The 13,490-nt window shown below is 55.7% G+C and overlaps 6 protein-coding genes across 6 annotated transcripts; 3 read left to right on the top strand and 3 right to left on the bottom strand.

Moving 5' to 3' along the window:
• Positions 1-180: 180 nt before the first annotated feature.
• On the bottom strand, positions 181-1,823 carry BCV69DRAFT_277947 (hypothetical protein; the record flags this gene model as incomplete). Its single annotated transcript, XM_025491181.1, has 4 exons — positions 181-937; positions 1,019-1,350; positions 1,403-1,566; positions 1,652-1,823. The coding sequence occupies 4 exons, from the start codon at positions 1,821-1,823 to the stop codon at positions 181-183; spliced, it is 1,425 nt and encodes a 474-aa protein (XP_025346794.1).
• A 109-nt stretch (positions 1,824-1,932) lies between these two features.
• BCV69DRAFT_27023 (hypothetical protein) lies at positions 1,933-3,022 on the top strand. Its single transcript, XM_025490917.1, has 3 exons — positions 1,933-2,072; positions 2,165-2,895; positions 2,974-3,022. Exons 1-2 carry the CDS (start codon positions 2,041-2,043, stop codon positions 2,721-2,723), a joined length of 591 nt encoding a protein of 196 aa, XP_025346793.1. The 5' UTR covers positions 1,933-2,040; the 3' UTR covers positions 2,724-2,895; positions 2,974-3,022.
• Positions 2,858-4,316, top strand: BCV69DRAFT_27019 (hypothetical protein). Its single transcript, XM_025490916.1, has 3 exons — positions 2,858-2,895; positions 2,974-3,474; positions 3,518-4,316. The coding sequence occupies exons 2-3, from the start codon at positions 3,069-3,071 to the stop codon at positions 4,156-4,158; spliced, it is 1,047 nt and encodes a 348-aa protein (XP_025346792.1). The 5' UTR covers positions 2,858-2,895; positions 2,974-3,068; the 3' UTR covers positions 4,159-4,316.
• Positions 4,317-4,887: 571 nt separating this feature from the next.
• Positions 4,888-5,220, top strand: BCV69DRAFT_232495 (NuA4-domain-containing protein; the record flags this gene model as incomplete). The annotated part of the gene is made up of 1 exon (XM_025489839.1): positions 4,888-5,220. A coding segment is annotated over one exon (333 nt), but the record flags the coding sequence as incomplete, so codon positions are not given.
• Positions 5,221-6,201: 981 nt separating this feature from the next.
• Positions 6,202-9,376, bottom strand: BCV69DRAFT_299944 (hypothetical protein; the record flags this gene model as incomplete). The annotated part of the gene is made up of 7 exons (XM_025494396.1): positions 6,202-6,394; positions 6,500-6,933; positions 7,025-8,315; positions 8,399-8,463; positions 8,546-8,735; positions 8,815-8,943; positions 9,027-9,376. 7 exons carry the CDS (start codon positions 9,374-9,376, stop codon positions 6,202-6,204), a joined length of 2,652 nt encoding a protein of 883 aa, XP_025346790.1.
• Positions 9,377-10,624: 1,248 nt separating this feature from the next.
• On the bottom strand, positions 10,625-12,689 carry BCV69DRAFT_313386 (hypothetical protein; the record flags this gene model as incomplete). Its single annotated transcript, XM_025495026.1, has 1 exon — positions 10,625-12,689. The coding sequence occupies one exon, from the start codon at positions 12,687-12,689 to the stop codon at positions 10,908-10,910; it is 1,782 nt and encodes a 593-aa protein (XP_025346789.1). The 3' UTR covers positions 10,625-10,907.
• Between the last annotated feature and the right edge of the window lie 801 nt (positions 12,690-13,490).

The raw sequence follows: 13,490 nt of genomic DNA, 5'->3' as shown, positions 1-13,490 counted from the left end.
AACCAACAACGAGTTCATGAGTAGAAGAGAGTGGGTTCCTTTCAAGATAGCCATGCTGGTTTCTTGTGAAGGGGTATCAGACTTTGCAAGTCGTATGTTTTCACAGAAGCCAGCCAGCCGTGGAGCACGTAGGTAGGGAGTCTGTGCTAGAGATGAGTCATTCGACTCTTCTCCGCTCGCTCAGAAGAGCATCCCGCCGAGCAGGGCTCCACCCAACATACCTCCCATGAGTGGCATTCCCATCCCATACCCACCGTACCCTCCACCATACATGCCTCGCTGAGCATACATCGGCGGCGCAGCAGGTCTCATATACGTCGTGTTTCCTTCCTTTCGACTCTCAAAGCCGTACGGGGGAGGGAATGAGTTGAGGACCATCTGTACCGGAACGCCAGGCGCAGGAGGCTCCGCATAGTACACTGTCCCGTTCCTCTCGTCTGTTCCCACCAGTTGAGGCTGGCCAGTCTGCGCCGCTCTGATAAAAGCCTGAGCAGCTGCCCTTCGCTCCTCACGAACAATCTTCTGCGCTTCAGCCTTTTCTGCTGCTTCGCGACGACGGGCAACGCGATCTTTCCCAGTGGTGTTCTCCTTGATGTGCCGACTGATCTTCTTGAGTCCTGTCGCCTCAGGCTCGTTCCTAGCTTCTTCAGCCGCTTTGTCCCCAGCAGCCTTGATTCTCTGCTGTCTTGTCATGCCCGAAGACTTGTGATGCGACGAATTGATCTGCGGCGGGGGCGCATGCGCAGGAGGAGCAAAGCTGGGAGCAGCAGGTGCATCACTCATACCCCCGTCTTCTTCGCTGGGACGACCGCGGGCTCCACGAGCCATGTCCTGGAATTGGGGGTTGGCTTTGAGGAAGGCAGCATCGTCCAGGGGATGTGTCCAGATGGAGCGGGGAGGCTGGGCGCTTGTGTCAACGTAGTAGAAGTGTTGGTAGCTGTGAGAGACGGAGATCCCGAAGGGTTGGCAGGTCAGCGTGCGTCACTAGTGTGACCTAGCGGCCATTGCTCCTACTCACAGAGAGTTCCACAACTTGATCCATCCTTCAGGCAGCGGTCTTTCATCCCTGCCCACATCGCTGGATCGATCAGGTGCGCTTCCACCTTGCTCGGCTTGCATGTTGGCCTGTCGCTGCTCTCTTCTCACGGCCGAGGAGCCAGCAGCAGTGGCTGCATCGTAGCCCGGAGGTGGTGCCTCATCGATGGCTGGCGAGGTGACTCGGTCGAGGTCATGGTGGTTGTTGTTGGCGTTGCCGCTGCTGTGGTCGCTACTGAGAGGTGGTGCAGACATGTCTAAAGGATGAGAATGGGTGAGGTCTTGTTCAGATGAAGAAGGAGTGGTGATGAGACTCTGAATGGCAGGTGCGGTAGATGGGTGCGAAACGGGAGTGGCGATTACGCACCTCCGCATTGGCAGCCAAGGCGCAGGTGGAGCAACTTTCCGCTCCCCGGGGCACAGCCGATCCTCCGTTCCGCTCACAAGAACTCAGCAAGAAGCAATGCACGACGCCACGTGGGGAGAGGACTCCGAAATCACTTGGCGCGTGCACGAGCGAAAGCTTTGCGCCTGGACCAGTCAGGGCCATCAGGCACAGAAAGCAGCAACGTCGGTATCCATTGCAACTTCGAGACGTGTACTCCTCTCTCCGCACCTTGTTCCTTCTGGAAGCACAGCCATGAGCATCGTACCACTCTGCGACCGAGGAGTAGCACCCTCTGGCCCGAGACTGGCTCCGCGACCCTGAATGTAGGAGACCATGGCGCCTGCGTGACGCCTTTGGTGCCTGGCACATTCGAGTTGCTAGCTAGTCTACTCCCCTGCATCGGTGCCTGAGTTCGTCTACCAGGCACCAAGATCCTCGGAGAACCGCGGCGTTCTTCGATTAGTTGCTCGAGAGTTTGCTCGCCGTTTACCACCGAGAGACAAGGTATATAACACCCTGCCTTGTCACTCTGGACTCCCACACTGAACGAGAAACAAACCTCCCTTCTACATCCTCAGCTCTCTAAGCGCTGAGGGCAGACGAACTTCCCTCTGCCCATGGTGGTAGTCTTCCACTCTCCACTCCTCTGGTACGTTGTTCATCACACTTTGAAGGCTCGATGCCCTTGATACACTCTTACTCATCCTTCCCCTCTTGCCTACTTCTCGCTCTCTCTAACAGGAAGATGTCGCAGCGACTGTGCCCTCACGTCTTCAATCCGCTAGACACCTCGGTCAACGACTATTCGTACCCACAGTGGGTTCAAGGGACCAGCACCACCTCAAGTAAAGACCTGTACTCGACACCAAGCAAGGAGCAAGAGCACGACCCCTGCACAAGGATGACACATGTAGTATCAGAAAAGAAGACTTCTTCAGACGTCAAGCATCAAGTATGGGATAATAGCTTGCACTTAGGAACAACGGGATGCTCCAGCGGGGTCGCGCACTCCGGATGCAGCGTTCATCAGACCCCTATCGCAGTGGCGTGCATTCTGTACGGCTCATACTTGGCTGTATCTTTAGCCGCTTTCAAGAGTGGCAGTAGATCTCCACGCGCCAACATTCGATATCAGCGCCTTACCTCTTGTTCCCTTGCCTGGCACAGACATAGTGGCAGTAGGGGCCCCTACCTCGGACGTGCGCGGAGGCCCAACCTGGCAGCACCGGCTGAGACACTACCTCTGCCTTGTAGCACTGTGCCTACTGTTCCAGGTAGGCCACAGCTTACAACAGGATGACACTAGGTCGGAGGAGTGGATCACCCTCCTTGTCCGATTGGTCACCACCGACGTCGTCAGACTGACGTGGAGGATGCTAATCCCGAACATTGGTACTGTTTCGGTTCCAGAGGTGCCGCAGAGACTGGTTGCGCTGGCTGCTCGGCTGGACATGCTGGAGCTGGAACAAATGGTGAGTCAGTCTGACCATGGAGACTTGAGGGCAGAGCTAACACCTTAACGTGTCCTCTTATTGCCCTGTCCTCTGCAGATACTTTCTTTCAGGCCCCACGAGTCTGCAATCCAGTGACTGGTGAAAGTGAAGCGCGCTGCTACTGCCGCTTCCGAAGGACACGCAGGACGGATATGTCCTTGCCAACATTTCCTTGGTTGAGGACGAGGATCACGATACAAAGTTTCGCCTCCAACTCTCGTACAAGGATTCGAACCCGTCTTTTTGGCCATCGTGGACTGTCTCTACGCATCCTGCGAACCGGAAGACGCTGCCACCATCATTCGACTGCATTACACTCGGCCGCAGATGCTCTGTCTGATGTCCTTTCTGTTCCTGGAGGTTTTCGAGCCGCCTCACGCACTGGACTGGGCCCGTGTGTCGGATACTCGTGTCGCGCAGGCTCTGATCAAGGCAGTCTTGCTCTTGGATGTCCGCATCGTCTCCGTCTACACAATCTCACTCTCGGACATTTTGACCCCCGAGGAGGAAGCCATGGTCTGGCAAGTAAGAACGGACCGACGAATGACCGATCGACTCGTGCAGACACGACGACCGCTGCCTCGCCCTCCCGCTGGATCAGGTGCAGACGCGCCTGCCCCGCCGCCTGTTCGCAATCGGTCCTTCTTTATGGCTAAAGCGGTGCAAGCGGTGCAAAGACTGGGCCTTCGGCCAGAGGATCCAGGGTACCGCGACGAGGTCCGACGCAGTTACGGACTTATGAGTGAAATGTTCGCTCGAAACCCTCGCTGCGAGTACTGCCAGGTGCTCATGGTGCCGGTTGCTGGCTCCTCTCCGTACGGACCCAATACGATCCTGCCTTCGATGCCATCGCTTGACGCGATTCACCCGCGCTCAAAAGGTGGGACGTACGCTCACGACAACTTCCGGCTCATCGACGTCGGCTGCAACTTTGTCAATCTGGACTTGACAGGGGACGAGGCTGCTGTCCTCATTGGACGCCTCGAAGCGGGACGGGTCTTGGACGTGGACGCCAACGGCATGCTGTGTCCGGCGACGCGATCACGAGTGGACAAAGACACCATGTTCGCTATTGTGGTCGAGGCGTGGGCGAGGAGGACTGTGAGGCTGGTGCGACAGCACAATCGGCAGCAGCATCGCCATTCGGCGGACATCACGGTCGCGGAGCTAGTGCCAAAGATCGTACGGTTACAGAACATACGTATCGAGACGCATCTGGTGTCGAGCTACCTCTGTATCTGAGCTCCATCGATCGCATAGACCCCGGTGGTGCCTATGCCGCAGATAATGTCCGCCTCTTCATTATAGGCCGAAACGTTGGAGGCACTTGAGGCAGCGGACGAGGTACTGGGTGACGGTGAGGAAGCGGGTGGAGATACAGAGAGTTTGTCTGATACTAAGAGCAATGTGGCAGGGGTGCCTACCAAAGTATAACGTGTGTACCTACTACCTATTCAGTCATGAAGAGCGAGTAATGTCTTGAAGTAATTTGTCAAGGATACAGGGTAAAGTCATTGCCCTCGTCTGCAGCATAAGGATTGCCCTGCAAACTTCATCCATGCCAATACAAGTCATTGTACCATTGTCAGCCGGTCAGAGGCATACCAGAGGATATCATGTATGCTTGTGCAGCACTATGCAAGTCACTTTAACAGCTTCTTACCTTGAGATCGCTACGTTCATTGCAGCCACACATCGTGTCGAGGATGTAAAGCCCAGAGACACGCTTCCCTTCCGTCCCGGTCCAAGCCACGTGCGTGCGAAGCGGGTCTCGTCTCCTTTCCGTAGAAGCAGTCAGTCACGTCCAGACGTTCCTTACCATCCCACCTTCCACCTACACCCAGACAGCGATCCCCATCTCCATCTCAGCATCGGCCGTACCTGATCATCGTTCAGATGGCGCCTGTAGCCACGTCAGCTACCCCTCTCGACGCTTCCTCTGCCAGCAACGGCGGCGCAGCAGCTGCTCCCTCTACTCCATCCGCTGCTGCCGCCAGCCTCACCTCCCACGAAGAAGCTCAGGCGCGCTACACTGCTCTGAAGGCTCAAATACAAGAGACTCTGCGGAAGAAGCGCAACATCGATCGCACCCTCTCCGATCTCGAATCTCAGATCTGGCTCTTTGAAGGGTCGTACTTCACCAGCACGGCCGCCTCGGGAGGTAACATCGTAAAGGGCTTCGAGAACTACCTCAAGGGTGGACCTGCTGGCGCAAGTAGCGGAGCATCGGCCGATGCTGTGGCCAACGAGGACAGGGTCTTCAGCGCTAGTTCGCTCACTTACCAGAGGAGCCTTGAGCTCAAGGCTGCAGAGGAGCTGATGAAGCAGCAGCAGGAGGCGCAGAAGAAGGAGAGCTCTTCGAAGAAGGACAAGGAGAAAGACAAGGAGAAGGACAAGGACAAAGATAAGGATGAAGGCGGCGGATCGGGGAGCAAGAAGGACAAGGACAAGAGCTCTCATAAGCGAAGAAGAGAAGAATGATCAGCCACATTCAAGGCCCTACTATAGAGTATAGGATGCTGCTTCTTTCGTTTTCCCAGGAACCCTGCGCCACAAGTGCTGCTAGGCCGTGATCAGACGAGGCACGATGACCTCGCAATCGAGACTGACGCACTGGGAGGACTGTCCAGTCATGAGCTGAACATCGTAGTCAGAAATGCTCAGGTGATCCCTCGAGGCGTTTACCACGAGAAGCCGCGGGAACAGCCTCCCCTATGCGTCGTCTGGCCTCCCCTCTTCCTGAGGCCTCGCCGCGATTCCTTAGCCCTCCCACTGCCCTGTGTCCCTCCCAAAGACATCGAGAAGAGACGAGAAGCCCCGCAAGAGCGAATGCAGGAATCTTCGATAGCCTCGAGTTCTGGAGCTGGAGCCAATCAGGAGAGAATACGGCACAGGCTGCTGCGATCATCTGGCTCACAGTTAGGAAGGGGCTTAGAGCAAGTTTTGAAGCGGCAACATCTCTATAAACACGAAGGAAGCCTCAATTTCTGGCAGATCACCTCTCAAGCAGAACCCCAAGGCCGGTGACAGAGTAAATTACGAGAGACGAAAAGCAGAAGAAGTTGGGCTGTGACGGACACAGGGCAAGGAATACGAAGGACGAAACGGTGACGCGAGAAAACCAGGGATGGAGCCAAAGAAGACCTGAATAGAATCGAAGGAGAAGGGAAACTCGGCGAATGTCCATTGCGCAACCAGGATGCTTCTGTTTCTGGGCGATTGAGTGCGCCGACGCAAGTCGCAATTGAAGGAATGAAGCTCTCATGGTATGGTCAACCTCTTCGCTTAGCGCGACCTTTTGGCGGGAGCAGTGGCTGCAGCCTTGACATACTTGGAAGGCTTGGTGGATGTGGTGCATTTGCTTGAGCTCGAGGTGGAAGTGCACTTGGGCGTCGTCGTGGTAGTGGCGAGACTTGGGGTGACGTAGCTGGTCACCGTCGAAGCAGTCCTGGTCACAGTCTTCAAGACAGTGGATTGGCTGTTCGCGAGTGCAAGAGGGAGCAGAGAGAAAGAGAGGAAGAGAGCCAAGAAGCGCTGGTCAGTAGCTGGAGAGCCCTCATGGAAGACGAAGTGCGCTACTCACTCTGCGGTAGGGGCCAATGTCACTGTGGTGACGGGAGGCTGAGAGACACGAGTGCTCGTCGTCTCTACAGTAGTCGTCGAGGTCAAAGTCGAAGTAACGGTGGTCTGCTTCTTGTACTTGGTCAACACGGTGTACAACTTCGATTCTGCGGTGAAGAAGTCCGTGACAGTAGAAGTAGGAGCGGTGACTTGAACGGTATCGATGGAGTCGGTGACCGTGGTGTAGGCGGAGGTGTACAAGGTGTAGGTATCGACCGAATCAGTCACCGTGGACGTGATCGAGGGGTCGGAGAAGGTCGTCGTTCCAACGGCAGGAACGTAGCTATGGGCTCGCTTCAGATGATGGCTACCCTGCCTAGAAAGAGAACCGGTGGTGCATGTAGAGGCAGTCCGTGTCGTGGTAGACTTGGCTGCTACTGTGACCGTGGCCGTAGGCTATAGAGGGGATCGCAAGGCAAAATGAGAGAGAGTCAGCACATCAGCCTTCAAGTGGCCAAGCGGAGGAACGCTTGGCTCAGGGACTCACCGTCGTTGTGGCGAAGACGGTGTACGTGGTAGGCGCTGCAACGCTTAGCTGAGTCGTAGTTGTCTTTTGGGGTGCCGTGATCGTGGTCTTGTGCACATCGGTGACGGTGACATCCTTGGTCTTCGTCTTTACGATCGTCTCTTCTGCCTTCTTTGAAACGGTTCGCGTATAGATGGTGGTGTAGTAGTCGACACTTTCGAGGACTTCCTTAGTAGCGAGAGGAGTACTAGTAGAGGTGGCTAGAGTCAACGTCGTCGTCTCGAGATCATCCGTCAAGGTGTGCAAGGTCAGAGTAGAGGTTGCACCAGGTACCGTGGACGTGGCTTGAGGAATGGACACGGCTTTTTGGTAGAACAAGGCGCTTCCCTGATTTCCATAGCTATCGGAACACGTTACAGTGAAAGTCAGGGTATCGCTTTGTGGCCAAGCTTGGCCTCCGTTTGAGAGCTTGAAAGACTGCTGAGGATTGTTGCCAACCGTCGTCGATGCCCAAGAGAAGCCACTTGCAGTGTCGGAGGCGATGGAGCTCACATGACAGCTTCCACCTTGGAGAGAATCACAGAGCCCAACATAGTCGACTGTGTAGTACGCCGAGACAGAAGAGCCATCAGAGGGGTACTGGAGGACGTCGAGCTGGGGCTGGAAGTCTGCCTCCCATGGCGGACTAACTTCCACAGAGGATGAGCAGGAGGCAGTGGCAATCCCAGGACCTTGGACTTGGAAGGAAACCTGAGTTTTGCCGTATGGGACAGTTGCCCCCGGAGCTGGGAATTGCTGATTGTACAGGCCTCTGGCTGCCCAGTTGCTGGAATCGGTCACCAAGGCACCGCTGGCAAAGTAGTCGCCCAAGTTGGCCGAGCAAACTCCCTCAAAGTTGCCAAGGCTTCCAGGGCATTGGAGCTGTGGCGTGTAGCCCGTATTGTCGATAGTGGCAGATCCATCACTGACGCAGGAGATGTCGTAGCCACCACTGGCCTCGAGACTCAACCCGACCGTCTGTTCGATGTTCATTGCACTGTCTGCGCCGTATTCTACCAGAGGCGATTGCATTGCGAACGTGATATACTTGTATGGTTCGTTTGGGGTGTTCACTCCATCTGGCATCCATGCGACCAGAGCGCCCACGAACGTTACGGGAATTGTGACAGGAGCCGTTCCAGTACATGTTGTGTCGTACTCGACCAGAGAGCACACTTGGCCATCCGTCGGATTGACAGTAATCGAGAGGGTATTCTGGTTGTCGGTGGTAGTAGTCTTGCTCGTGCCCGATGTAGTCGAGTATTCGTAAGAGCTGGATGGATCGACGAATCAGCTGCAACGTTCTTGCTTCCAAAGGCTCTTCGTTGCAGTTGATGGCAGCGACAAGGTACTCACAATGAGGCTGTCGCGGAAACACTTTCCGATGCAACACCCTCCACACCAACATCTTCGCCCACGGTCTGTCATGTTTGGCGAGGCAAAAGGATCCTTCGTCAGCCTCTGTCCCAGTGACGCAAGACAGATCCGAAGAGGCTAACTTACAACTGATAGACCTGCTGTGATGTCCTGCTCTGTAGTTGTTGTGACCTGAATGGCCAGATTAGTGTCTTGCTTGATGGCAGCGGTCACTGCGGCACTTGTACCGTGAACCCCACCGACCAGTGTGCTTGACTGAGTGGAACACGAGCTCGGTACAAAGGTGACTGGCTGAATATTGGCAGTACCCATACAGCTGAAGCGATCCAAGGCAGGGAAAAGCACGTATTGAGCACTGTGATAAGGCATATGTGGGAGGCACAAGCATCACTCACACCGTGGGCCATTGACCCGACCATCCTTTTGTGTAGAAGCCAGCATCGCCAACATAGATATTGGCGTTGAGCTGGGAGGGCATGCTGTCCAACCTGCCACCACCGATACCATTATAAGCGTACAGAGAACTGGAACAAGATTGAGGGTGTGAAAACGTGCGAGGGTGAGCAGATGCCGGCAAGAGCAGCGCCGACATATTTACCCGACTTACTTTCCGTCGAAGCAATCGTTTCCCTGGGGGGTAGGGCAGATAGTGTGACCCCAAGACGTTGACGTGTCGTACAGCTTGTGGAGCCAGGCCGAGACGACGGGAACGGGGACGTCAAGAAGGTCCGCGTCTACCAAATTGCGGCATCCAGCAGGAGCTGGGGGCGCATTGTTTCGCTTGTGGAGGCTTCCCTCGTGGGGCTCTGTTTCAAACAATCGGCGCAACCAAGGGTCGTCGATGGGAAGATCCACGGTGATGCCTTGGGAGGAGGAGCTGAGAGGGGCTGCTTGAGCAGGCGACTTGAAGATTTGAGTCAGAGCCACCAACGTGGCCAGCAGTGTGTAGGACCGCATTGCGAGGGGAGGATGGATGGGCGGGGTAGAGGTCCGGTGAGAACGGGTACAGGAGCAGATGAAGGAATTGCGGGGGAAAGGTGCAGTCCTCGCAAGCAGGGTCACTCTATATGAAGCATTTCTTGCGGAGCCTCTTCGACCCGAGTGATTCCAGGTGAGATGGACCCCCAAACTTGCGTCTGTGTCGGCCATTGCTTTACGTCTATTTCCCATGCTCCCGTTGCTTCAAGAAAAGCACAGCGTCGGTAGACCGACAGCATATCGAAGAGGATCGCCTTCACGAGAGGTCTGCCTCAGACACTGTACCGCCCCTCGCAAAGGAACAACAGGACAAGAGCGTCGAGGGCATGTGTAAGGACTTCCGGCCTAACTCTCAAGCTCGAGCTTGTGAGGCGCCAAGAGTCAGCTCAGCCATGTGTGCTGTCGGAGGATACAGCGGCCGTCTGCTCCGTTTGGTAACAAACACAATATGTCTCGGCCGACAGGCGCTTGTAAGCCATCAAGGTGTTTCACCGCAAGCCTCATGGGTACGTACTGGCTCCGCTGATGGGGTGTTGTACCTAGGCGCACAAAAAAAGAACATCAGATTTGGGCCGCATAATCGGTCTGTGTACAATCGGTCTGTGTACAACGCCATCCATTGTGGATGGTCAAACTCTACTGGTAGCCTTCTCGCTTGTCTCAGTGAGATCCGGGCGTTCCATGTCCTTTGCACCGTTCTTTCACCTTTACGCACCTGGCCCTGACTCAAGCCACGGTATTTCAAGGGGCCCCGCTAGTCTTGCCAATCTCGCAGTGAGGTGCTTCGGCATATGCGCCGTGAGCGTAATTCAACTCCCGCTGCATGCCGCCGGCAATACTCCGCAGATGGGGAGCCGCTTCTCGAGAGAGACGCTAAAGCAGCGGACTTGAAGTTGCCTGAACAAACAAAGTCTTGTCCCGGCGGAATGTGAGGCTCCCATTCTGCAAGGACTTGCGCCCAGCGACACCTTTACGCCCCTCTGCGACTCACACTGCGTGGCTGAGACGTCTTCTAGAAGACCCTGATCTCAAGTCTCGCTTCCTCTACGGGCGCCAGCGTGAGAGATCTGACCAGACGTGTCTTCCGCATCGAGCGAAGAAGAGAGCAGTAGGGTGCGTGTGATACGATTGAGATTGGCTGTGCCGCGGGTCAAGTCGGGTGGTATATTGCGAAGGAAGAAGGCGAAGGAAGAACGCCAATAACAAATGGAGACTCTCGACGGCTGAAGCTCGCTGGAATCGAGGAGTCAGATAGTGAAAAGCCCTTCGAGCCTATGTCCGATGTACCTTCACATACTCTTAAATCGAGCCCGGCGCTGAGGATAGCGGGTGTTCTCTCAAGAATCGTCTCGGTCTTCGACCGACCTTCGGTCTCGATACATGCTAAAAAGGACTCATTGTCGCAGCAGTAGCTCTAGGCCATTGATCTCAAGACGTCCACGAACGGGACCCCTCCTCGTGCCCTGTGCTATGTGCGCCGACTCAAGGGCGAGCTGACCTCTACAAGTCTTCAGCTGGCGTAGGGAAACTTCAGAGTGACCCAAGTAAAGGGGAACGGCCCGTAATGATTTAGGAAGGCCGCCTTGTCCGCCACGTGGATGAGCGTCTTCTCAGTACCATACGTCCCCCACACGCCAATGTGTGCTGCCGTGGCTGAGCCATTTGGATTGAACCAGTAAGGTTTCAAATCAATGGATGCAGGCACTGGAGTCTCAGCCAGAGGAGCAATGACGTACGTCTCGCAAGCTCCTGCGGTCGAAAGGGGTGACGCCCCATCTGCGGGGCCTGCACTCGAGGCGGCCGTACCACACGAAGAGGCCGGGCCGAAGGACGTATACCCAAAGGCATAGGTGCCAGCCTCCTGCTCAATCTTATACACGCTGTTCCCAGCCTCGTTGATGATGACATTCTCTGGATTTCCAAGCTCTGCGAGCTGGTAAGCTCCCGTCGTCGGGTCGCGAATGGCCATGAATTCAACCGCGGTGCTACTGTCGTTCGGTGCGGCCAGCTGAGCAAAGTAGCCCGAATTGCCCAGAGAACCCACGTAGGCGCCATTGGAGTTGTTGAAGCCCCGGACATAGCCAGTAGCGGCGAGGACGGTACGTGTCGTCGTCGTCACGACATTTGACGGAGCCGCCGTCTTGATAGTTGTCGAGCGAGATTTGATGAGCTTCGTGGTGACCTTGGTGCTGACGCCAGTGCGAAATGTGATAGTCCCTGTAGTGCGCGTGCTAATAAAGGTAGACGTCACGGTGATAGGCACCTGCGTTGTATAAGTGATCAATCTGGTGGTGGTCAGTGTTTCGGAGAGCGTCTTTGTCCTTGGCGCAGCAATGAATGCCGTGGAAGTGGTAAGCTGCGAGACAGTCACAAGATGCTGATCCTCGACGACGGCAGCTAGCGCCTGCTGCGTGAGAGTATTGCCGTTCGTACAAATGCACGCCAGCTTGTACTTTGGCAGAGTATCCGCTCTGCACACGGACGTCTTGACCGTCGTCGAGTTCGAGGCACACTTGCTCGTGCAGGAGAGGCTATACGCCGAGCAGAACTCGGTGAGTGCACGACGCTGGATCTTGCCTGCTGAGCTCAAGGTAATTTTGGAGACTGGCACCTCATCATCGCCCAAGAAGACGCCATCTCCCACAGTAGTCGTAGCAGGTCCAGTAGCGGTGCTAGTCTTGGTGACGATCTTGAAAGAAAGGCTTGAAACAGTGATCGGGATTTGAGTGGTGAGGTACTTCGTGGCAGCTACTTTCTTCACTGAAGCTATGCTCTTGACCGTAGTGGTGGCTTCGCTTTCGGTAGCTACAGTGGATTTGATCACACGCGTTGAAGCGTAAGCCGTCTTGACAATGGAAGTGCTTGTACGAGTGGCAATTGTGGTGCCGCTGACGGTCGTGTAGGCGATATAGTCCTCGCCCAGGGCATTCAGTACAGCTTCTGTCACGTCCGTCGTGCCACCCTTGCAGCTGTAGGTGTAAGTCTTGGCGCCATCGCGCTGGCACGTGTAGACCACATTGACGTCCCCGGTCTGTCCGCTGAGTGCGCTCTTGTAGCATTGCTTAATGAACGCATCACAGAAGGTGCTCACGGGCGAAGTCGTCGTTGCAGCGGCAGAGGTAGCAGCTCGAACTACGTGATTCGGGAAGAAAGCCGAAGTCTCGTCGCGCGCTGCTAGTTCCCTGGCCAGGTTTGCTGTATCAGGCCTCTCAAAGGCGCTGGCTTGGCCAAGGGCCGCAATGAGCAGAAGCAGGACTAGACCTGATGCTCGGAGGAAGTGTAGACTGAGCATTGTTGAAGCAGTGAGCTTGAAGTAAGAGACTTTGGTACCCAAGAGAGTACGAATCCAGATTGCATGCGAGAGGGGGCCCGCATATCCTCGTCATCTGGAGGTAGCTTTATAGTTTCAGACCCCTCTAGGAGACGGCAAGGAAGATCGAGGGCCCTAGATGCTCTCGAGCTCAGTAGCAATCTGATGTAGAGGCGTCAGCCCCCTTCTTCTACCTGCATATGTTCACCATAGACATCTGCTCATCCCGTTGCGGAAGCAAGGCGAGTGCCGCCGCTCGATGGCCCGTATCATGTCCGAATTTCCAGCCGTAGCCTGTGTCTGGGTGCATGGTGAAGAATGTCGAGCAGCTGCCAACTGCACTCCGCTCGCCTGATTGAAACTCTGCTGCCCAGAGGCTTGTCCATCGGGCTCCGGGGTCCAGTCGTGGTGTGCAGTCATGGTGTGGAATGAAGCAAGACTATGCCCGCGCCGAGCGACACCCTTACGCTTCTTGCTGCACCACCCACATTTGCGTGGCTGAGCTGAGACCTCTTCTAGAAGTTGCCCCCTCGCCAGGGCCAAGTCTTGCCCTGCACGTCTGCGCTTCCGGTTCCGATGGCGTCCCTTCTCCGCACTACATCGCCAGGAAGGATGGGTATGCCGAAGCGAGGTGCCCGATTGGAAGCAAATCGGCAACCTTGGACCAAAGGACCAACATTGCGCCCCATCAGAGAGGGTTGGCCACAAAGTCGCTCCTACGGAAAGAATGGACGGCAAGAGCTTGCCTCTGATCGTAGAGGCAGCCCTTCACTCATCGCAGCG

The sequence above is a fragment of the Pseudomicrostroma glucosiphilum genome (assembly GCF_003144135.1).
Source record: "Pseudomicrostroma glucosiphilum strain MCA 4718 unplaced genomic scaffold BCV69scaffold_10, whole genome shotgun sequence".
In the NCBI taxonomy this organism is placed as follows: Eukaryota; Fungi; Basidiomycota; class Exobasidiomycetes; order Microstromatales; family Microstromataceae; genus Microstroma; species Microstroma glucosiphilum.
This window is presented reverse-complemented; position numbering and strand designations above follow the sequence as displayed.